Raw genomic sequence first — 22,353 nt, forward strand, 5'->3', positions numbered from 1 at the left:
GCAAGGCATCTAATTCCACATGTTTGCCAGAGGGAAAAATGGGGCTATCGCTTTTTTTTTTTTTTTTTGATAAACAATGGGGCTATCGCTTTGGCGGATGAGATTTGCCCTGCTGGAACCACGGTAATTGGACAAAGATTACCTGGATGGTGCCCGGATACCAATGGTGGTACCCCACTAAAAATAAACAGGCCTGTCCACAACATTCCGTCCCGTTCTGACGGGATCCGTCCAGGACCAGGGCCCCCTTTCTTTCCCCCCTTTGTTTGATTCCCCAGACGATGCGGACAGCGCTCTTTATTCTAAATGAGCGCATACAGATTCCTATGCGGAAGACAGATCTCGACGGTTCCCGGCTGCATTAACGTTCCTGCGGGTTTGTGACAAGCGCCCATTAGGTCACCTTGTGTAGACATTTACCTCCTGATTTTTAAGAATTTAGTTTTGTAGGTGCCCCATCTTATATCACCCAAAAAAATATATATATAAACAATGAAAAAATAAAACAGCTCTTTATGATAAATAATATCCATTTTTTCTTGATAATCAAAATAGTTCATATTTTTTAATTTTTAATATCAAAGACATTACATTCCAAATTTCAAACTCTCTTTTGTTTTATAACTAATAATAACTGTCTACTATATGTTTATCATCCAAAAATGTAATCAAGTAATCTGATTAATGTATTATTGAACACCACAAACAAGTAATAATAGCTGTGATGTTAATTTTTGATCAGCAAAGGAGATAAAAATCTTAGCTACGAGTTCTGCAAAATTTTTTATTTTCTAATTTTATAAAATATTTGCATGCCAGAATGATATGAGCACCGATTTGTATTAAAAAATAAAAATAAAAATTAGATTTAATTATTTTAAAATTTTTGATTTTTTTGATTTTTATCTTGAACTTCGATTTGCTATAATTAGGTCATTAAATTTTTAGAATGTTGCAATTTATCCCTAGTTGCTAGTTCTGTCTACTCACTGTGATGGAAATAATCATTAACCATCACGCAATATGTAATGGAAGGTGATATAGCATGAAATAGTTGATGTAGAATCTCTGTAAAATCTTTCTTCCTTCTTTCCACTTCTAGTTAGGATTTTTACTTCTCACTTTATTATTTTTTTTACTATTACCTCCTCAGAAATCCCATCACCTCCTACACCACTATTAGTACTTCTATCTCTATCATCATCAACTTCAAAGCCTCCACCACCATCAAGTCCATCATTACGTCCCCTATGACTTTTGAGAAGCAAGTTATTTCATGAAATATTCTATCAAAGCTACGAAACTCCTTCAGCCATGCTAAGTCCATGTGCTTGTTTCCTTCCTAAACATTTAGAAGAAGATATATTAATGATACAAGTTTTGGAGAAGATTATGATAAATAAAAATAGAAAAAAAATAAAAAATAGAAACTATAGTTAAAGAAAGGAGGAAAAGGATGAAGAAAGAGTAGATTTTAGATAGAAAAGAAAGAAAAGATGAAAGAAGATGTTTAAATCCTAACTAGATAAGGAGAAAAAGAGAGAAAGAGTTTAGAATTCTGTATAAATTAATTTTATAGTATACCAGCTTTCATTAAGTATTATAGCATTTGATCATTTTTATCACAGTTTTTTGATAGAAATAGTAATCAAGGAAGAAATTGTAATATTTTAGAAGTTCAATGATTATAAAGAATTAAAATTTAAGATAAAATTAAAAATATTAAAAAATTAAAATATTTTAAAATAATTAAGCATAAGAATTACATGCAGTTAAAATATTTAGGCAGGGCAAACACGTATAGTGCTAAATTCCCCGTCAAAAAGGCAAAGTCAACGTCAAAAGAGAGAAGATCTATTGACGCATAAAACTTTAAATGCACCCGCTTGGATGATTGCTCACTGTCCGTCCCCTACCTCTTTTCTTCGAGATTATTTGAACCCCAGCATCCCCACCATTGCGTTCCTTGAGCTCCCTTTTCTTCTTCCCCTCTCTGTCGCTCCCTCTCCTTCTCCCTGTGAAGCCGAGACTAATGGCAATGGAGGGGAAAGCGGAATCCCTAACCCTGACGGAGCGGATCCGGGTGAACGGGGTGCCTACGGAGTCTAGCCTGGCCTCGAACGGCACGCTCCGGTGGAAGGGCAGCGATGGTGGTGAGCGATGCTTGACCGTGGAATCGGAGGTACTAGGATTCGAGGCTGAGGGGCTGAGAATTACGGTCAGGGCCTTCGTGGGAGCCTTCAAAGGGGTTTCTTGCGGCGGCGGGAGCTTCGGGAAGAGAACGAGGAGAGATTACGTCCTGGAGCTTCCGACAGAGGAGGCCGCGATTCGATGGAGCGAGCGGCTGAGGGATTGCATCAATTCCCTTGGTAGGGCGCAAGGATTTTTCCCTTGTTTAAGTTTTTGCTTCGTTTTTGATCGGAAAAAGCAATGCCATTTTTTTTTTATGTTTCGAGGCAGATAGATTAATTTATAGAAGTGAAGAGATCATTTCTTCGATTATCTTGAGTGGTTTTCCGTTTTAGGAAGAAACTTTCTTGCTCGCGCCTTTCATCTAAAAAGAGATTCATGTTTGTTGCCTCCTTGATTTTGTTCTGTTTAATTTCTTGAGACGGCTTCATTTGTCTATGATAAGTTATCTTTTTGGAATCTTTCTTTTCAAAAGAGGGTTCTTCTTCTTCTTCTTCTTTTCCTTCTGGTTTTTTGTGCGATTATCAATTTTTTTTGACGTATTATTTTGTTTACCTACGTTCATAAGATCTGATGGTACTTTTTTGGCTCTTTTATTAGGGGACGGTTTTGGGATTTTTCTATAGCATTGCCTGAGGCGATCTTTTTTCTAATTTATATGACTGGTTGCAAGAACTCTCTTTGTCCATTCTGTTGTATTAGAATTGAAAATTTTCAGTTTGATCAAAAAAGATACTTTTTGTTTACGCGGGTAAAAAAAGCTACTACTTTTTCCTGTGTTCTTGCGGTGAATTTTTTCAGATATATTCGTTTTGCTTACATTCACAAATTCTCTTAGAATGTCGACCATTTTCTTGATTTTCTGATCGCGTAAAAATATAAGATTTTGTGCATTCAGATCGCGCCTTTTTAGCACTTCTACTGTTTCTTTTCTTTTATTTTTCCCCTCGAGCTTGATATTCTAAATGTTTATTTTTCTTCTTTTTTCACGAGTCCTGGTATTTGTGTGGATGCGGTTAGACTGATCCTGTAGCATATGTTCTCTTTCTAAAGGTAAAGTTGCGTTTTCTTGCTTCGTGAGTCCACAAATTAAACAAGATCAGGTTCGTTCTCTGCGTTATAGGATTTATATAAGAAGTCATATAATTTTTCATGCAAGTACTATTCTGTTATAAACAAACAAGAATCCCCACCCCCCCGGCCCCCCTTTTTACCACTTCGTTTCTTATGATCGACCTGTTGTTGTGGTTTATATATCACTAGTTGCTCCAATTGTAAAATAAACTACCGTGGATTTTCTTTTGCGATATAAGTAATGATTTGCAAGTAAATTGGAACATTCGCGTATAATTTTTGACTATCTTGCTCGAAGAGATCCTTATATTCTTTCAAAATAGGTCGGCCAAAGATGTTATTTATTATTGTAAATCCCTTTGGTGGTAAGAAATGTGGACGTACGATCTTCCACAATGAAGTCAAGCCCCTTCTTGCAGCCGCAGATATTCCTTATACAATGCAAGGTTGGTGAGCTTCCAAATCTCTCGCTCTCTCTCTGAGTTGTTAACTTCTTCTTACGCTTTCATTTTCTTCAGAGACAAAGCATCAGCTTCATGCACAAGAAATTGCTTATTCATTGGATCTTCTAAAATATGATGGGATTGTATGTGTTAGTGGTGATGGTGTTCTTGTGGAGGTTAGTAGTTGCATCTTGACCTTCGAATGTGTGGAAGATTCTTTGATAACAGTGGTTCATCTAATTTCAAACTTATACTGTGTGATATCGAAATGAGCATGTCATGGATTTTGCAAAATCTGTGTGGGCCTTTTTTTTCTGCTGCTGGAGTGTGGAACTTCAGCTCTGTAGGTTTTATGGACTATTTTTCTAAGGGTTCGGTCTTAACATTTTTATACTCACACGTCACTAACTTCAATGTTAAATTTTTATTGCAACAATTTTCCAGTAAACCATCCAGGGCCTATCCCTCATTTTATGGTGTTGTTCCATAATTTATACTCTTTTAATTCTTCCTAAATGACTATGACTGGGCAGAGTTGTGAACTTGTGTTCCCCAGTGGCTGATTCAGTTGCTTCCTTTTTCCCCTCTTCCTTTCTCCATATTTTTCATTCATCTTTCTTTTCTTGAGTAGGTACTCAATGGCTTGCTGCAAAGAGAAGACTGGGATGCTGCAATTAAAGTGCCTCTTGGGATTATTCCAGCAGGTATGTTCTGTTCACATATCATGAACTGTCAAAGTATTGACATCAACCAATCTCATCATTTCTTGGAGTTTTCTCCAATAAGAAAAATAAATGCTCATATTATTATAAATTCAATGCTTAAAGTAATACATATTGTAACCAGGCTAAGCCCAGTCTTGCCTTCTCTGATTAGCCAAAGGCTTGGAGTGTTGGGATTTCACTGAACTAGGAGCACATGGGTAAGATATTGGCTCTGTTTGAACCCATTGGCTATGTTTGGCTAACTAGACTCGATTTCCCAGTGCTATTTCATAAAGGTCTGTCAGATTTTGACCTGATTAACCATATTTTGGCCCTTCTAGCCTGGTCCTTGACTCAAATGCATCCAGAACCTTGAGTTATCGCAGCAGTTGTCTTTGATGCTCAAATGGCCAGTAGATGTCTGATTTGACCTGTTGACTTCCTCATGTATCTGTATGGCTTACAAAGTATTGTGAATTCGATAAAAATGTTTATAGATATGGTCCTATATCCTACTTATATAGGTAAGGTAGGCAATGCCTGGTTGGAGAACTTGGAAAATTAGAATAATTTATTAGACATATTCAAAGGAGTATGGGTGATTTGCTAATTAGTGGTAAGGTAGTGTAACTTATTTGATATTGATAACCTAACCAGTATGTTCATGAACATCTGGTTTTTTTCATCCTTTTCTTGAGGGAACTGATTTTCTGGACACTTTCATTGTGATAATGGAATAATATGGCAGCATAATGGATTTGTTACCATGATGCTTGTCACAATCAGATAAATGAGGAACCTGCAGTTCTTTGTGCAATATGAATGAATACACACAAATTTACTTAAATTTTGTGCAAAATGACAGATTCTATATAAAAAGCTGCATATTTGTGTTCCTATTAAAAAAGAACAGCAAAACTTCACAATAGTTTTCCAATGTCAAAGAGAATAGAATGTGCTTAGACGAGCTTGAGGCAATATTTTCTGGATGATACCATGCTTATAATTATGACAATATATTAAATATATATTCTTAATTGGTTTTGCAAATAATTATATGAATTTAACCTTCTGTCTCATGTTAATCAGCTTGTTGTCATTTTAACTGTATGATTTGTACCCCTGAAGGCTAAAGAAGTGGTGTTTATAATGATTGTATTTTTATGTGCATCATGATTTTTGATTTAGAACATCAAATGCAGGCTCAGGGAATGGCATGGCAAAATCACTTCTGGATTCAGTTGGTGATTTGTACTCTGTGTGCAATGCTACCTTTGCAGTTATCAGAGGTTGATTGTTGCCTCATAGTGTTATGTTTAGTTCGTCTAAGCACCAAGCATAAAAAAATGCTGTCATTTTTTATGCATAACGAAAATATATTTCTTCTTTAACAATTGTCTTCCAACCTTGCAGGTTACAAACGGTCACTTGATATTACTACTGTTTTGCAAGGAGAGATGAAGTTCTTTAGTATCTTGATGCTTACTTGGGGTACGCAAAAAAAAAAAGTTGTAGAGACAATTTGTTTTTTAAACCAAATGATTGATGGCCAGATTTTCTTTAGAAATAGTCAACCAATGTGAATATATATATATATATATATATATATATATATAGCAGTTAAGGGTAACTTTGCTATGTGCATGTCTATATGTCATTTAATGGTTGCCTGCAGGTTTGGTGGCTGATATTGACATCGAGTCTGAGAAGTATAGGTGGATGGGAAGTGCTCGTTTTGATTTTTATGTATGTACATCAGTTGCTTAGACTTTCTATTAGTCCTATTTTATGTTTCTCTTGAATTGTGATATAACCCAAGTAGCTAAGTCAATGTTGCATAGAATGTGATTGACTTCATTGTTCAAAAAAAATGAGATGATGCTTGTTTTGCTGAACTAATGTAATTCTGAAAACTTTAAAAGATTTAATTCTTCTGCCATGACATTAATTATTTGGCTAATTCTTCTGCCATGACATTAATTATTTGGCTAGTTTCTTGCTAGCCCTCTTTGTCAGGATGATTGATACTTTTTCATGTTTTACTTCTTACATGCTTCTAGTCTCTTCTGCGGGTAATGAACTTGCGAAGATACCATGGACATGTTCAATTTGTGCCTGCACCAGGATATGAATCATATGGTGAACCGGTAAAGCAAGACAGCAGCTGCATGGGCAAAACCATACTGACTGAACAAGGCCAAATAAATAATGCTAAAGTTCAATCATGTGGTTACCTAGGCCCTGTGGCTTCCTTGGATGGTCTGGAATGGAGATCAATTGATGGCCCTTTTGTTTCAGTTTGGATTAACAATGTGCCTTGGGCTGGCGAAGATGCTATGCTAGCACCTGAAGCTAAGGTAGTTTCTTTCTGGTTATTTTCTCATTACAGCATGACATAATATGTATTGTTAAATGCCAAACAATAAGCAGGTATTTGAATCATCAACATGCATAAATTTCCTTTTAGTGTTGGAATGTTGAGATCCTAAATGCTGTGTTTCTGCATGTGGTGCTGTTTTTACTCCAAGAAAGGAAAGGAAGTTGATTAATTTATTTCTTTTATTCTTTCAGTAATCCATGCATCTCAAACACACAGGTTTTGGCTGTGTGGATTTTCCTTTTTTCTTTAGTTAAGCATGGATAGGTAATTCACTTTGTCACAAAAGTGCAGCATGTCTTGACATGCTACTCCTTTTTCTATGAAAACGTTGAATTAACCCACTACTTGATTTTTGTTTCACGTATCTGTTTCTCATTTGAACAACTTATCATGACAATCCTTCTTGGTTGTGATGCAGTTCTCAGATGGCTGCTTGGATGCAGTCATAATAAGGGAGTGCCCAAAATCAGCCCTTCTAGCATTGATGTTAAAAATGAGTGATGGAAGTTATGTCAAATCACCATACGTCACATATCTCAAGGTGTGTACATTTCTCCTGACCTCTTAATGGCTAACCCACGTTTCATGAAAAAGATGTGCAGTTTCCCACAGCCTTCATTTTTTTTTTTTAAGTTTTAAAAATTTGCTTTTTTTTTTTCCCCTAATTCCTTGGGAACAAGATAGAAGTTCTCCTAAAGAACATTTGGTCTGAGCATAAAAGGTACGCTATCAAAGCTAATTTATGGATAACCAATTGATTGAAAAATTTGGAGTGAAGTTAGAAAAACATTAAATGGATAATGATTTTGGTTGACCTGGTGAAATTATACATCAGAATATCAATAGTGCTCATATATTGGGTGTTGAGGTAGAGCACAAGGGACTGAGAGATCCTTAAAGATGTCAGTGTTGACTAACAGTAAGGGTTATGTCGGTTTTGAAGAAACATGTAGTTCTCTAGTTGTGTTTGTTGCCAGTAATAGCTCGTAAGCCATTTTCTCTCTCAACTCTCTGCTCTGTATTTGAAGAGCTGATGTAGGATGTCGTATTGTTGGTTCAGATGAGAGTGCTAATAAATTGGGAGAGGCGTGCATGCATATGATGTTAAAGCTTACATGGGAAAAGTAGTTTTGAAATTATAAGACTTGCTCAATTAACATGGATGACTGTTTGACTCAAACAGTCATATCCAATACAAAACTGCAATTTTGGAGGCAATCCAGCTAAAACTTCGATACAAATGTTCTATAAGTCATGCTTATTCGACTTGAGTGCTATCTCAGTGGTCATCCTCCACACTTTCAAGTGTGGGGTCTGGAGTCCAAGTCTTTTAGTGGTGGTATCCTCCGCATTTCGCCCCAACATAAGTCATGCTTGTTCTGGTTTTCACATAACAGACTTCTGGGCACTTGTAGCAGGTACATTACCATGGAAATTGAGAAACTTCTCTCTTATCCTAGGTGTTTTCATTATGTGTTTCACAGGTGAAAGCATTCCGGTTAGAGCCTGGTCAGCGTGTTGGAAATCCCAGCAAGGGTGGTATCGTCGATTCTGATGGAGAGGTCATCGCTAGGGGAGACCGGGCAAATGATGCCAAACATCAGGATAATCTAATGTCCTATGGCCCTCCCATTCAAATGACTGTTGACCCGGGTTTAGCTACCATATTCTCTCCCAGATGATCTGTTTTTCTCCCCCCTCGTGATCTGTTTGTCTACTAAAGAAGAAGCAAATATATGGCCGTTTTTTTTTTTCCTCAGCTGTTGCCTCTATATCTTCCTATCTGCAGTAAAATATACAAACTCATCCTTGCAGTCTCTTTTATTGTTCACATCTCTTTTTTCTTTAAAATCTTTCTGCACATGGTTGTCTTTGGTTCGACGCTTAATTTTATTTCTTATTTCTAGTTCAGATTAGGGTAATGTTAAAGAGGAACAATTGTTGGCGGGACCTACATTTAATGGAAAATGGGATTATATTTGTAGCGAGCTGCTGAGGGAAATTTCTGTCAGTAATGGGGAAGCAAATTGGATGGCATGGTAGGCATGTAGACATTTTTTGGTTTTCCGGGCCTTGCTGGTAGAAAGTGATGGTGACTTTATATCAATTCTAGTGCTCCAGTGTCTGCATCATGTGATGCAGTGCACGTATCTGATTCAGAAAGGTAAAATAGGACAGTGTGCTTGTAATTGGGATCTACTGTTTAGTTGTGATATTGGAGCTTTTGGAAAACTATAGACCAGATGCATGGTGGGCCAAATGCCTGTACTACGAAAGAAAGAAAAGGCGCAGTAATTGCAGCGGATTAAGTGCCTTTCGGTTATCTGTAGTGGAAACTGTTGTGTAGATTTTTTGAGAAATGGTTGTGGATATGCTATTTCCTATGCAAGTCTTTGGGTGACTGTGGGTGCAGTGCATTATAGGACCATCGCAGAAGAGCTTTTGAAATACTATATGCTTCACAAGTATGTTTGGCATCATTTTTATTTTTTATAATAAAATTACATAAACTAAAATATTAGAGGAACAAATCTTTGGTGCTATATTTTTATTTTTTTTATTTCAAAATTATTTTATTATTTTTTTAAAACATAAAGATTAAAAATTTTTAACTTTACTGTCCTCGTAATTAGATTTTATCATCATTATTATCATTATCATTATTTTTATTGCTATTATCATCATCATCTTTATCATTCCATTATTGTTGAAACTGCTCTTGCCATCTTTATCAAGATCCATTTCCAATCTATTTTCAATGCTGTACCAGTTAGTGTCACTACTATCTTTTTCACCTTTTTTTTTTTTTTTTTTTTGTTTTGGTAAAAAACTATCTTTTTCACCTTTGCAAGTGTTACCACCGTAGATATTTATGTATTTAAAATTTAAAATAAGAAATTTTATTTTATTTCCTAAAAAGGCTAAATGAAAGTGATGCTAACCGATAACTTAAATGTTGTTTCCGCTACTTGCCACATAGAATATAGCCCCCCATCTTTTGTAATTCATATGAGAACGGCAAACCTGCTGAACTGTGGTTAATGATTAGATTCTTTAACTCACTGAAATATTTGTCATCCTTGGGCGCCAGTTAACCTACCATTTTGCAATTTGTATGCGATGCCTGGTGAACATAGGATATTTTTTTGGGGGGGGGGGATCCAAGAACTTACGTTTTACTTTTCCCAGACAACCTCTTCAGGGGAAAAAGGTGCTACTAAGGCCATCAACACAGCAACGGCCGATTGCTGTCTAGAGTTGACGTTTGATATTCTCTGCTTCCTTTTATTTTTTTTGGGTAGGAATAACGCAGCTAGATAAAAAAGGATGCGGAAGTGAGAAGAACAAAATATGGCAGCAGAACCAGGAAACAGAAGAAATACAGGAGAGAAAACTGAATATACAAGGATGACAGAAAGGGAGTAAGAACTACAAGTAATTGGTGCTAGTTGAGCATCCAAAGCAACCAATCCCATCACTGCCTCGGGGACTCGTCCATGTGGATGAGCATCAATAATTCTAGGAATTCTATCATATTATGATCATTTTGTCGCCTGGTTATAAGGCGACGCCATCCTAGGTAAAGGCCAGAGAACTTTTACCTCATTATTTCGGTCTTTACCTCAATATTGGCCGAGGTGCCGAATGGATCCAACAGAGAAATGATAAAGAGCCATGGGCCTCTCATTGAAGTAGATAGTTAATGCCTATTAAAAATGTAGGTATGGTCTCAGGGATAGCTCTGCCATTACTGCACAATCGGAATGGTTGTCACCACATATGCAACATCGGCTCCATTATTTGGCAATTATTGCGCATCTTGTTATCCTCGGTAATAGACGTTGACCCACTCTATATAAAGGAAGGATCGAAGGACCTTCAAATATATTTTTCTCTCTATTGTTCTCTCTCCCGAAACTTTATCTTTCTCAAACTCTCCCTATTTTTCTAGAATTCGGCTGATTTGGACTTTGGAGGATTTCCTATCGAACAAATTATGACAAAAGAACTTTTTTTTTTTTATCTTTGGGTTGGTTAAGCATCGATTTGTCCAAGCTCAAACTCATTTGCCATCAAGTACTTCCATCAACTCTCTAGCACAACTTTAAAGTTTGGAGCTTTATACCAACCTTAAATCTCAATCTTGGTCGTATACCAACCTTAGCTCCTTTGTTTGAATTCTAGGGGCTGTTAATTGGCATTTACTGCAAGTCAGACCACAATCGCAAGCTCCATGATCTATACCATTCTGCCACCTTACCACAATGGTATTCGTGCCTCACAGACAAGCAGTCATGCAACTTGCAATTTAAAAAGCCAGTACCAGACTACCTTGCCTGGACGTTCTGAATTCTTGAGCCTTCTTATTGTTTTGCAGCATAAAGTCCTTATATTAATTTATTTCCCACGTTTTTAGCTACTTTGATGCTCATAGCCATCAGATCAAATAATTTCCGCAATGTCTGACCGTAGAGTTGATGAAAATAAGATCTTGATAATAACACTCCGAGTATGATAACAACGCATGATGCTAACTTCACCGCGAATAAAAAATTGCCGTCAAAGTTTTGCTTCAAAGATGTGCTCGTGGCAGATAGCTCCTACCGTTTTGACGGCTGTTGGAGGATACCGACCGACCACGCTCACGACGGCTTATGATCGGACATACTGGATCAACCGACCGACCGACGGACCGATCGACCGACCGATCGACCGACGGACCGACCGATCGGACGCCATCACCGGCCGATTAACGGCCCTTTACCGACTGAGGATATGTCGGTCGGACAGACCTTTTCCACTCTCCCGACCGACTGAACCGGGAAGTCCGATGGCCAACTCTCGCAACATGCCCGGCTGATTATCAGAGGGGCCCGAATCTTCGCCCGACGCCACACAAATGGCCACCGACCTAGGGTCGGTCGACTCCTCCGATCGCCGTACAGCCGCCAGAGACTGTCAGCCCTGACAGCGACATGCGGCACTGCCACCTAAGGGCATTATCCCACCTAGGACATTGTCAACCCTAGTGATTTGACAGCCCCACGGCGATGTGACACTTTCACGGCGACTCTGATAGTCTACAGTGAGTTGACAATTCCCCAATTGTCTGCGCCATTAATGACGGCGCCATACCACGCTCCACTATATATACCGGGGAAGGCAACAGTGCAACAGGCCGAAAAAAAGAACAGTCTTGCTCTCTCCCTCTCTCTCTCTCTCGATTGAGCTTTCTGTCTTCATTTCACTGTTGCCCAGTCACCTCTCTGACTTGACCATCGGAGGGTCCCCGCCGGAGCCGCCTCCGGTCAGTGTGGACTTCTTTTTTTTTGCAGGCGCTCGTTTCCGACGACCAGGCGACGAGGGGATTGGCCGCAACAGATTGGCGCGCCAGGTAGGGGACAGAGGCGGCACCAAGCCTTCTCAAGCAGAAGATACTAATGACAAAGACAAGAGCCCAACGATCGAGGGTCACAGGGTCGGCGAGGCGCTCTTCCCGCCGGAAAGAGGCCTCTCCGCCACCCTCCGCGGCGGAACCCAGCTCTCCGCACCCCGCGGTGACCACGGAGGCGCAGATCGCGGCAATCGTACGGCAGATGACCGTGCTGACGGATGCGGTCAAGAGTCTCCAGCAACAACCGACGGCACGTCCGATGCCCTCCAGGAGCAGCCGCCGACGCTCGCACCGATCTCCGTCGTCTCCGCGCGAGCGCCTGCCACAGCGCTCCCACGGAGAGAAGGAGGGGCGGCAACGGCGTGATGCCCGTCAGTCCCAGCAGCTCTCTCCTTCCCTGCTGGAACGGGCGAGGAAGGAGAAGCAACCGCGGACACCGTCCGCTTTCCTCTCGGAATCTTCCAGAGACTCCACTCCTGGGGTCTCCCAGCACCGACGGACGGACGACTACGAATGCAGGTTCGAGGAAATCGACCGTCGGCTTGCGCAGTTGCAGGTGGACGGGCAGAAGTCTTCGAACGACGTCGACTTTCAGACCGCCCAACCTCTCTCCCGACTCATTCTCGACGAACCGATCCCCAATCGGTTCAAGATGCCGCACGTGGAGCCCTACGACGGCTCCACCGACCCGATCGACCACCTGGAGAGCTATAAATCTCTCATGATGATTCAGGGGGCAACCGACGCTCTCTTTTGCATCGGCTTCCCTGCCACACTTCGCAAGGCTGTCAGGGTCTGGTACTCCGGTCTTCGATCGAAAAGTGTCCACTTCTTCGGGCAGCTCGAGCACTCTTTCGTGGCTCACTTCAGCACCAGTCGGAAGCCGTCGCGAACATCGGACAGCCTTTTCTCCCTCAAACAGGGAGAAAATGAGACACTCCGACACTTCGTGGCGCGATTCAATACGGCCACGCTTGAGGTCCGGGACCTCAACGAAGACATGGCTATCTCAGCCATGAAACGGGAGCTGAGGGCGTCCCGATTCACCTACTCCCTGGACAAGACCCTCCCCCGTACATATGCCGAATTGCTGGAGCGCGCGTACAAGTATATGCACGCGGACGAAGGAGCCTCCGACCGACGCTCGACTGAGTTCAAGGGTCCGAAGGAAAAGCGAAGGAAGGGTCGGGACCCCACCGAACCTGGTAGGCCCCCGACTGATAGTCGGATCTCGCCCCCGCGACGAAATCAAAAGTCGCCCCGACGGCAGACTCCAAGGCCGGCACGCCCCAGGTATGACTCCTACACTCCTCTCTCTGCTCCCCGTGCGCAGATTTTAATGGAGATCGAGGGGGAAGAATACCTGCGACGGCCTCCGCCTTTGAAGGCAAAAGGCCTCGACCGACGGAAGTACTGTCGATTCCACCGGGGCCACGGCCACAATACCGAGCAATGCATCCAGCTTAAGGATGAGATTGAAGCTCTCATCCGCCGAGGGTATCTCGATAAATTCTGGAGGAACCCGCCAACTCGACCTGTGGCCGATCGACGACCCCAGCCGACTGAGGAAGCGACCACCAATCAGCCGACGGCCGGAGTCATCAATATGATTTCCAAACGACTTAGCGTGGGGACGTCTGCTAAAGGAGAGCCCATGAAGAAGCCGCGCCCGGACGACGTGATTACTTTTGCAGAAGAAGACGTTCGGGGCATCCAAACTCTCCACGACGACGCTGTTGTTGTTTCAGCAACAATAACAAACTATGATGTAAAAAGAGTTTTTGTAGATAATGAAAGTTCGACAAATATTTTATTTTACTCGATCTTCTCTCGGATGCAACTATCAACCGACCGACTCAAGAGGGTCTCTACGCCCTTGATAGGCTTTGCCGGGGATGCCGTCTCAACGGAAGGTGAAGTTACCCTGCCCGTGACGGTCGGCACCGAACCACGACAAAGCACGGTTCATTTGACTTTTGCGGTCGTCCAAGTGCCTTCGGCCTACAACGCCATACTTGGAAGACCCAGACTTAACGCCCTCAAGGCGATCGTCTCGACGTACCATCTCTTAGTTCGATTCCCAACCAGGAACGGAGTCGGGGAGATGCGCGGAGACCAACAGCTCGCTCAACGATGCTTCTAGATCTCCGCTCAGAACGACGAGTTGAGGGGTTCCCTGACGATCGACAAACTAGACCAACGGGAGGAGGAAGAACGGGGCTCGCTGGCCGTACAACTCGTGTCAATCTCGATTGCAGGAGACCCCGACCGGAAGGTATAGGTCGGGTCTCAACTGCCAGAACCCGAACGGCGACGGTTGACGGAGCTGCTAACGGCAAATGCCGACGTATTTGCTTGGTCGGCAGCAGATATGTCGGGCATCCCCCAGAGACAATAACCCACCGACTCAACATCGACCCGACGATGAGGCCGATGAGGCAGAAGAAAAGGTCCTTCGCTCCCGAAAGACAGAGGACCATCGACGAAGAAGTGGACAAGCTGCTCGAGGCGGGCTTTATCAGAGAAGCCACATATCCCGATTGGCTCGCCAATGTTGTCATGGTCAAGAAAGCCAACGGGAAGTGAAAAATTTGCATCGACTATACCGACCTGAATCGGGCCTGTCCAAAAGATAGCTTTCCACTTCCAAAGATCGACCAGCTGGTGGATGCGACGTCCGGATTTCGACTGCTCAGCTTCATGGACGTCTTTGTCGGGTACAATCAGATCCGGATGGCACCTGAAGATGAGGAGCACATTGCCTTCGTGACCCCCAAGGGCCTCTACTGTTATCGAGTGATGCCCTTCGGGCTGAAGAACGTTGGCGCCACCTACCAACGACTTGTCAATAAGGTCTTTAAAGACCAGATCGGGCGCAACATGGAGGTATATGTGGACGACATGCTGGTGAAAAGTACGCAGATTTCAGATCACGCTCAGGATCTCGAAGAGATCTTCCGCACTCTATGACAACATCGAATGAAGCTGAATCCGACCAAGTGCGCTTTTGGGGTGACCTCGGAGAAGTTTCTCGGATTCTTCATTTCTTAGAGGGGAATCGAGGCCAACCCTGAGAAGATAAAGGCGATCATCGACATGCGTCATCCGAACACCAAGAAGGAGGTCCAGCAGCTGAACGAAAAAATCATCGCTCTCAGCCGGTTCATTTCTCGATCAACTGAGAGATGCCTCCCATTTTTCAAAACTTTGCGGCAGACGAAAGGTTTTTCTTGGTCGGATGAGTGCCAACGGGCCTTCGAAGATCTGAAGAAGTACTTGGCTTCCCCGCCGCTGCTCGTGAAGCCGCAGGTCGGGGAGATCTTGTATCTCTATTTGGCCACCTCCTCTGAGGCGGTCAGTTCGGTGCTCGTCCGAGAAAACGAGAGCCGAACCTATCAGCCTATCTACTATACCAGCAAAGTGCTCCACGGCCCTGAAGCCCGATATTCGGAGACGGAAAGGATGATTTTTGCCTTGACCGTCTCCGCACAGCGACTCCGCCCATACTTCCAGGCTCATGCCATAGTGGTTCTCACCAACCAGCCTCTGAGGGCGATATTATACCGACCGGACACATCGGGACGACTGGCGAAGTGGGCGATGAAGCTCAGCGAGTTTGACATACAGTACCGACCGCGGCCTGCCCTAAAGGCTTAGGTCCTGACCGACTTCATCGCCGAATGCCCGACCACCGACCAAGGGTCGGGAGCTGCGGACCCGGGACGAGACACGATCTCCGAGCCAGATCCGGAATCCACCTGGGTACTGCACATCGATGGAGCTTCAAACACTCAGGGGAGCGGGGCTGGGTTTCTACTCACCAATTCGGATGGGGTAGTCACCGAATACGCCCTCCGATTCGACTTCAAAGCCTCCAATAACCAAGCTGAGTACGAAGCGCTCCTCGCCGACTTGAGGATGGCGAGGGAACTGGACGTCGACAGCCTCCGGGCATTCTTCGATTCTCAGCTGATCGTGGGGCAAGTCAAAGGTGAATTCGAGGTGCGAGATCCGGCCATGGCCAAATATCTCCAGAAAGTGAAGGACCTCGTAGCGCGCCTCAGGTATTTTAAAATTTTCCACATCCCTAGGTCGGAGAACGCCCGTGCCGACGCACTCTCCAGACTGGCGACTTCGGCTTTCGACTCTTTGGGTCGGACGTTCGTGGAGAACCTCGAGCAGTCGAGCATCGACCGGGTCAAAGAAGTACTACAACTAACAGCCGAACCAAGCTGGATGGATTCGATTGTCCGATTCCTGACTGACGGGACCGGCCCTGAAGACCCCACGAAGGCCAGGCGGCTCCAATGGTCGGCCTCCTAATATGTGATCATGGATGGCCGACTCTACAAAAGATCGTTCTCCCTTCCCTTGCTTAGGTGCTTGGGACCGACCGACGCAGACTATGCTCTCCGAGAAGTGCACGAAGGGATCTGCGGGAATCACTTGAGGGGCAAGTCTCTAGCCTACAAAGTCCCGCGACAGGGTTACTACTGGCCCACCATGAGGAAGGACGTGGCTGAGTTGGTCCGGAGATGCGAACCTTGCCAGAAGTATGCTAACGTGCAGCACTGACCGGCCAGCCAAATCGCTCCTATTGTCGCTCCGTGACCCTTCGCTCAGCGGGGGGTCGACATTCTCGGTCCTTTCCCTCCAGCATCGGGTCAAAGAAAGTTCATAGTTGTCACCATCGACTATTTCACCAAGTGGGTGGAGGCCGAATCCCTGACGCAGATTACTGAACGAAAGATGGAGGACTTTGTTCAAAAATTCATCATCTTCAGGTTCGGGTTGCCGCATACCATTATCACCGACAATGGGCGGCAATTCGACAACCAAGACTTCAGAGATTTCTGTGTAAGGTTTCACATCACGCATTGACTGACTTCAGTCGGACACCCACAGTCCAACGGCGAAGTCGAGGTGACCAACCGGACCATACTACACGAGCTCAAAACCCGATTAAACGAAGCCAAAGGCCTCTGGGTCGACGAGCTAGGCTCCGTTCTGTGGGCTTACCGAACGACCCCCCGCGTACCGACAGGGGAGTCGCCTTTCGGTTTGGCCTATGGGACGGAGGCGATGATCCCACTTGAGATTGGACTGCCGTCTACAAGGGTCGAGCGGTATCAAGAGCCGGACAACTCTGATTGTCGGAGGGCCGACCTAGACCTCCTCCCCGAACTGCGAAACGAGGCTCAACTTCGCATGGCTTCATACCGACAGAAGGTGGCCCGGTATTACAACGCCAAAGTCAGACCGAAGCTTTTCAGACCTGGTGACTTAGTCCTGAGAAAGGCGGAGGTCTCGAAGCCCCTGGACCAAGGGAAACTGGCTCCGAACTGGGAAGGGCCCTACATGGTAGCAGACACCTATGGTCCGAGGGCCTACCGACTGGAGACTCTGGAAGAAAAACCCATCCCCCGAACATGGAACGCTGATAACCTGAAGTTGTATCATCAATGAACTTTGTACTTGTTCATTCGGAATACGAATCCAGTTTGAAATCTCGAAGTTTTAGCTCTTCGACTGACGATCGATGCTCACCAAGATCGAGCCCCGACGTGCCGACTCGGGCTTGGTATCCGCCTGAGACCGACGGCACCATCGTCGATGATACATCAGACTCTTACAAAGACCGATATACCTACATGGACGGGAGTCACACTCCTTCGACGATCGACGAAACATCGGACCCTTACAAGGATCGATATATCTATATTAACGGGAGTTGACACTCCTTCTACGATCGTGCTTTCGGGCCAGACAATCGGCTAACCTACCGCTTGAGCCCCGACCAAAGAAAGGCGGAATGCCTACACGACCGCCCTCGCGACTTACCGACCTAGCTACGGCCGGTCGAAGGATATTCGGCTTGCCACCGTCTATCGCACGATGCGACCTCAGTCGCATTCATGACTCACCGACCGAGCTACGGTCGGCCGGGAGATATTCGGTTTACCACCGTATATCATGAGGTGCAGTATAGATACCCGACACAAGGGTATCGGGATCCGACTTATCGGTGCTCCCCCAACTAAATGCGTCGGACGACATTCGACTGAACGCGTCGGAAGAGACCCGACTACCGAACCTTTATCCGACGGTCAGTCGACTTCCGACTCAACGAGCGCGCCCGACTCACGGTCGGGGGAAGGACGCCCGACTTACGACCTCGACCATCGAAGGCCGATCCAAAGTCGGGACTTGTTCTACCTTCGTGGCGGCGTGAGTTGCCGAACGTCCTAAACGACCTATATGAGTTGGCAACTTACGTGTTCAGATGCATTCTATAACACATGAAAGAAAGAAAGACAGGCAGAAGGAAAAAAGTTTAAGTCCAAGACTGATTTCATTTAAGGTCGAAAGAAGCTTACAAAGTCAGGCTGAAGCCCAGTTACAAGTATTCTAAGAAGAAAAAACAAAAAGGATAAAAGACGACAAGGCCGCGGTCATCCTTCCGAGTCAATCTCCTCGACCGATGGAAGGTCGGGGATGACCGGCATGTCCACCGCGATCGGCACTGGGTCGACGGCCGAAGCAGGATCGTCGGTCGGCAAGGGACTGGCAGTCGGCGACGGGTCACGAGTCGCGGCCGTCTCTCCTTCGGCAGCTTGTTTCTAGAGGCCTCTCCCGCCACGGCGATGCCTCCCGACGACGGGTCGGCCATCTCTTCCGTGGCTTGGTCCTCGGCTCCCGGTGGGACGATACTGCTGAGGTCCAGCTCCGGGTACAGGGCTTGGACCGCATCCCGACTGTCCTCGTACCCCACCCGGTACAACGCGAAGCCGGACTCTAATAGCTCTTCCCAGTACTGGTCGGTGGCACGGAAGTCGTCCACCGCCCGACCCGCCGACTCCTTCGCCGACCTTGCTTCAGCTTCCGCCCAGCCGAGCGAGTCCTTTGCCGACTCTGCCTCTGCCTTTGATATGTCGGCGTCGGCCTGGGCGATTGACAGATCCTCCTCAGCTTTGGCGAGCTTCTCCAGGCTGACCCGGAGCTGCTCGCGCTCGCCCTCGAGTTCGGCGGCAACGCCGTCACGCTCGCGCCGCAGACAGTGCACGGTCTGACTCTTGCGTTTGACTTCTTTTCGGGCTGACTTTAGCTCGGACCCGAGATGAGAGACCTCGTCCACCAACTTCGCCTTTCGATCGGTCAACTGCTTCAGATGGTCGACCAGCATTGCCCGGTCGGCTTTGGCCGCCGCTGCCCTGTCTTTCCAAGCCACCCGGACGTTCTCGAACCTCCGGTACCCGGCTTCAAGTTCGGACATGGTGTAGATCAGCTGCCGACATGAGCGTTTCGTCAGGAAAGCAAAATAATGAAAATATTAAGGAAAGAGGAGGCGAAGCGGTACCTACCTCGACCATGGTCGGGTAGAACGATGATAACATCTCGGTCACTTGCCGAGACCTCAGCGCCTCCACGTCGGCTGGGAGGAGGATCCCCTGGCACAGCCTCCTGGCCAGGTTGTGGTCAGCCAGCGCCGACGTCCCTTCGGAGAACTGAGTGCTGGGCGGCACTGTGCGACTCCCCGACCGAGTGTCGTCCGCGGGGTCCATCGGGGCTTTCCCCCGATCGGCCACCCCAACCAGCGGATCCGGTAGGGAGGAGATGCTCGAGTTTGACGCGGCACCCCCCGTTGCGGCTGCGAATGCCGTCGGATGATGTTCGGGTTCCCAAACATCGTCCGATGCCACACCTGCCGACGAAGTCGATGATGTCCCTTCCGCCGCTTCCTCCGCCTGCCGCTCCTCCGGTTGCACAGCCGGAGCCTCGAGTGCTATCACCGGCTCTGACTGGTCGGTCGCCGATGCCTCGACGGTCGGCGCCGCTGTGGTGGGCTTCTTCGACGGACGCGAAGGTCCTGCACCTGATGCCGGCCTCTTCCTCGCCGCGTACTGTCGGATTTCGGCGTCGGTCGGCCTCATCCTCGGAGGTGTCCCTACGATACCGACAGAAATATTAATATAAGGACAAGAACGAAAGCCGAATGAAAAGACAACCGATGGATCGGGCGATACCTAGACGGGGGACCAAGCTCAGGCCAGCGTCATAGAGGGCTTGTTCGGTAACAAGCTCCCTCTGCTTCGGGATCGACATGTCCTTGAGTCGGTGGAAGTCCTCCCGGTCGTCCGCCTCCACCCGGCTGTTCTCGTTTGCTTCGGTTCGGGGCACACCCCAGTGAGATGGAAAGCCCCAGGGAGAAGAAGATGAGACGAAGAAAAACTGGTTCTTCCACCCGTGGATGGACGATGGAAGACTAGTGATGAAGGAAAGACCCTTCCGGGGGTTGAAGAGCCACCACCCTCGGGCCTTAGGGTGGGGTCGGAGCACAAAAAATGCCCAGAAGAGAGAAACACGAGGGTTGGTCGGCAGAAGCTGACACAACAAGGCGAAGCTGATTATTAGTCAGACAGAGTTCGGCGCTAGTTGCGCCGGACAAAGTCCGTAATAATCCAGCAGATTCCGGACGAACTTCGAAATCGGGAGTCGAAGACCCGCGCGAAGATCTTCGACGTACAGCGCCAATTGACCCGGCGGAGGGTTGTTAACCCGACCGCCGACCCCTGGGGCGGAGAGTTGAAACCGCTCCGGGATGCGATACTGATCCCGAAGCCGATCAACGTTCGGCCCCGAAAGCGAGGAAACCTCAACTTCCGGAGTCGACCGAGGGTCATTAGTCGGATTTCCCGATCGAGCTCCCCGAGATGGATTTTCGGCCATCGCACCAGAACCGAGGGAAAGGCGAGGCCGAAGAAGAAGAAGAAGAAGAAGAAGAAAGAAGAGAAGATTTAAACAGAAACCACGGCTGAGGGAAAGGATCACGAACCCGAAACGGACCCTTTAGAGAGCAGAAGGGGAGACGACTGTTGGCGACGACGGAGGAACCACTCGGACAGAGTCTCTGCAACAAATTATTCAGGGTGGGGCTTCGAGCGCAGGTGGTCCTATATATATAGGGCCGTTCAATGGCCAAGATGACCCCGCGCCGACCGAGGTCCGTCGGATGGGCGACACGTGGCGGCGTCTGGGCCCTCCTTTTGGCTCGATGGTCCGGCGCGCCCATCCCGGGAAGGCCGCACCACCCTCATTTAATACGGAGGACGCCGGCCCCAACCACCTCAGACACGTGGCAAGAGGGCCGCGGTTCCGAATTTAATCGCCCGCGGCGATTCGCGTTCCCGATGGGACGCCTGACAGCGCCCCGCGCTCCCAGGACCGGCGCTTGGCGGCGGTTTGCGTTCCCCAAAAGGTGCCGGACACCCGACCACCTGACACCAAATCGTCCGGCACCCGATTGCCTGACACCAAATCGTCCGGCACTCGATCACCGACGTAACACCTGACGCCGACTGGACGGGACGTCTGACACCGACGTAACACCTGACGCCGACTGGACGGGACGTCTGACACCGACGTAACACCTAACGCCAGCGAATCGCTCGGCATTTATGAGACACCTGGCATCGTATCAACTCGCGGTACGGTCGGAATTTGGCCTGCGGCTTATCCACTCCTTTTCGCCCGACGTTGCTGTCCAAACGGAGGCATCGGCCAGCGCACCGTCCGACTCAGGAGTGGAGGGGGGCAACTGTTGGGGGATACCGACCGACCACGCTCACGACGGCTTATGATCAGACATACCCGACTAACCGACGGACCGATCGACCGGCCGATCGACCGACGGACCGACCGACCGGACGCCATCACCGGCCGATTAACGGCCCTTTACCGACTGAGGATATGTCGGTCGGGCAGACCTTTCCCACTCTCCCGACCGACTGAACCGGAAAGTCCGATGGCCGACTCTCGCAACATGCCCGGCTGATTATCAGAGGGGCCCGAATCTTCACCCGACGCCACACAAATGGCCACCGACCTAGGGTCGGTCGACTCCTCCGATCGCCGTACAGCTGCCAGAGACTGTCAGCCCTGACAGCGACATGCGGCACTGCCACCTAAGGACATTATCCCACCTAGGGCATTGTCAACCCTAGTGATTTGACAGCCCCACGGCGATGTGACACTTTCACGGCGACTCTGATAGTCTACAGTGAGTTGACAATTCCCCAATTGTCCGCGCCATTAATGACGGCGCCATACCACGCTCCACTATATATACCGGGGAAGGCAACAGTGCAACAGGCCGAAAAAAAGAACAGG

At 46.7% G+C, this 22,353-nt stretch overlaps 1 protein-coding gene across 2 annotated transcripts; it reads left to right on the forward strand.

Annotated features, from left to right (window-relative positions):
- Positions 1-1,899: 1,899 nt before the first annotated feature.
- On the forward strand, positions 1,900-9,180 carry LOC105032337 (sphingosine kinase 1). Of its 2 annotated transcripts, none has more exons than XM_010906770.4 (10): positions 1,900-2,369; positions 3,588-3,710; positions 3,783-3,883; positions 4,339-4,411; positions 5,614-5,700; positions 5,825-5,902; positions 6,087-6,157; positions 6,472-6,768; positions 7,210-7,332; positions 8,704-9,180. In XM_010906770.4, exons 1-10 carry the CDS (start codon positions 2,033-2,035, stop codon positions 8,785-8,787), a joined length of 1,374 nt encoding a protein of 457 aa, XP_010905072.1. In that variant the 5' UTR covers positions 1,900-2,032; the 3' UTR covers positions 8,788-9,180. The 2 variants fall into 2 exon arrangements, with proteins under 2 accessions (XP_010905072.1, XP_010905064.1); XM_010906762.4 differs by lacking the exon at positions 8,704-9,180 and adding an exon at positions 8,276-8,608 and having other exon boundaries at positions 1,903-2,369.
- Positions 9,181-22,353: the final 13,173 nt, after the last annotated feature.

Source organism: Elaeis guineensis, chromosome 2, assembly GCF_000442705.2.
Source record: "Elaeis guineensis isolate ETL-2024a chromosome 2, EG11, whole genome shotgun sequence".
In the NCBI taxonomy this organism is placed as follows: domain Eukaryota; kingdom Viridiplantae; phylum Streptophyta; class Magnoliopsida; order Arecales; family Arecaceae; genus Elaeis; species Elaeis guineensis.

Coding starts and splice junctions, on each gene's coding strand:
- LOC105032337 (XM_010906762.4), top strand. CDS start 2,033: ATGGCAATGGAGGGGAAAGCGGAATCCCTAACCCTGACGGAGCGGATC. Junction 3,711..3,782: donor TATTCCTTATACAATGCAAG/GTTGGTGAGCTT, acceptor CATTTTCTTCAG/AGACAAAGCATCAGCTTCAT. Junction 5,903..6,086: donor TATCTTGATGCTTACTTGGG/GTACGCAAAAAA, acceptor GGTTGCCTGCAG/GTTTGGTGGCTGATATTGAC.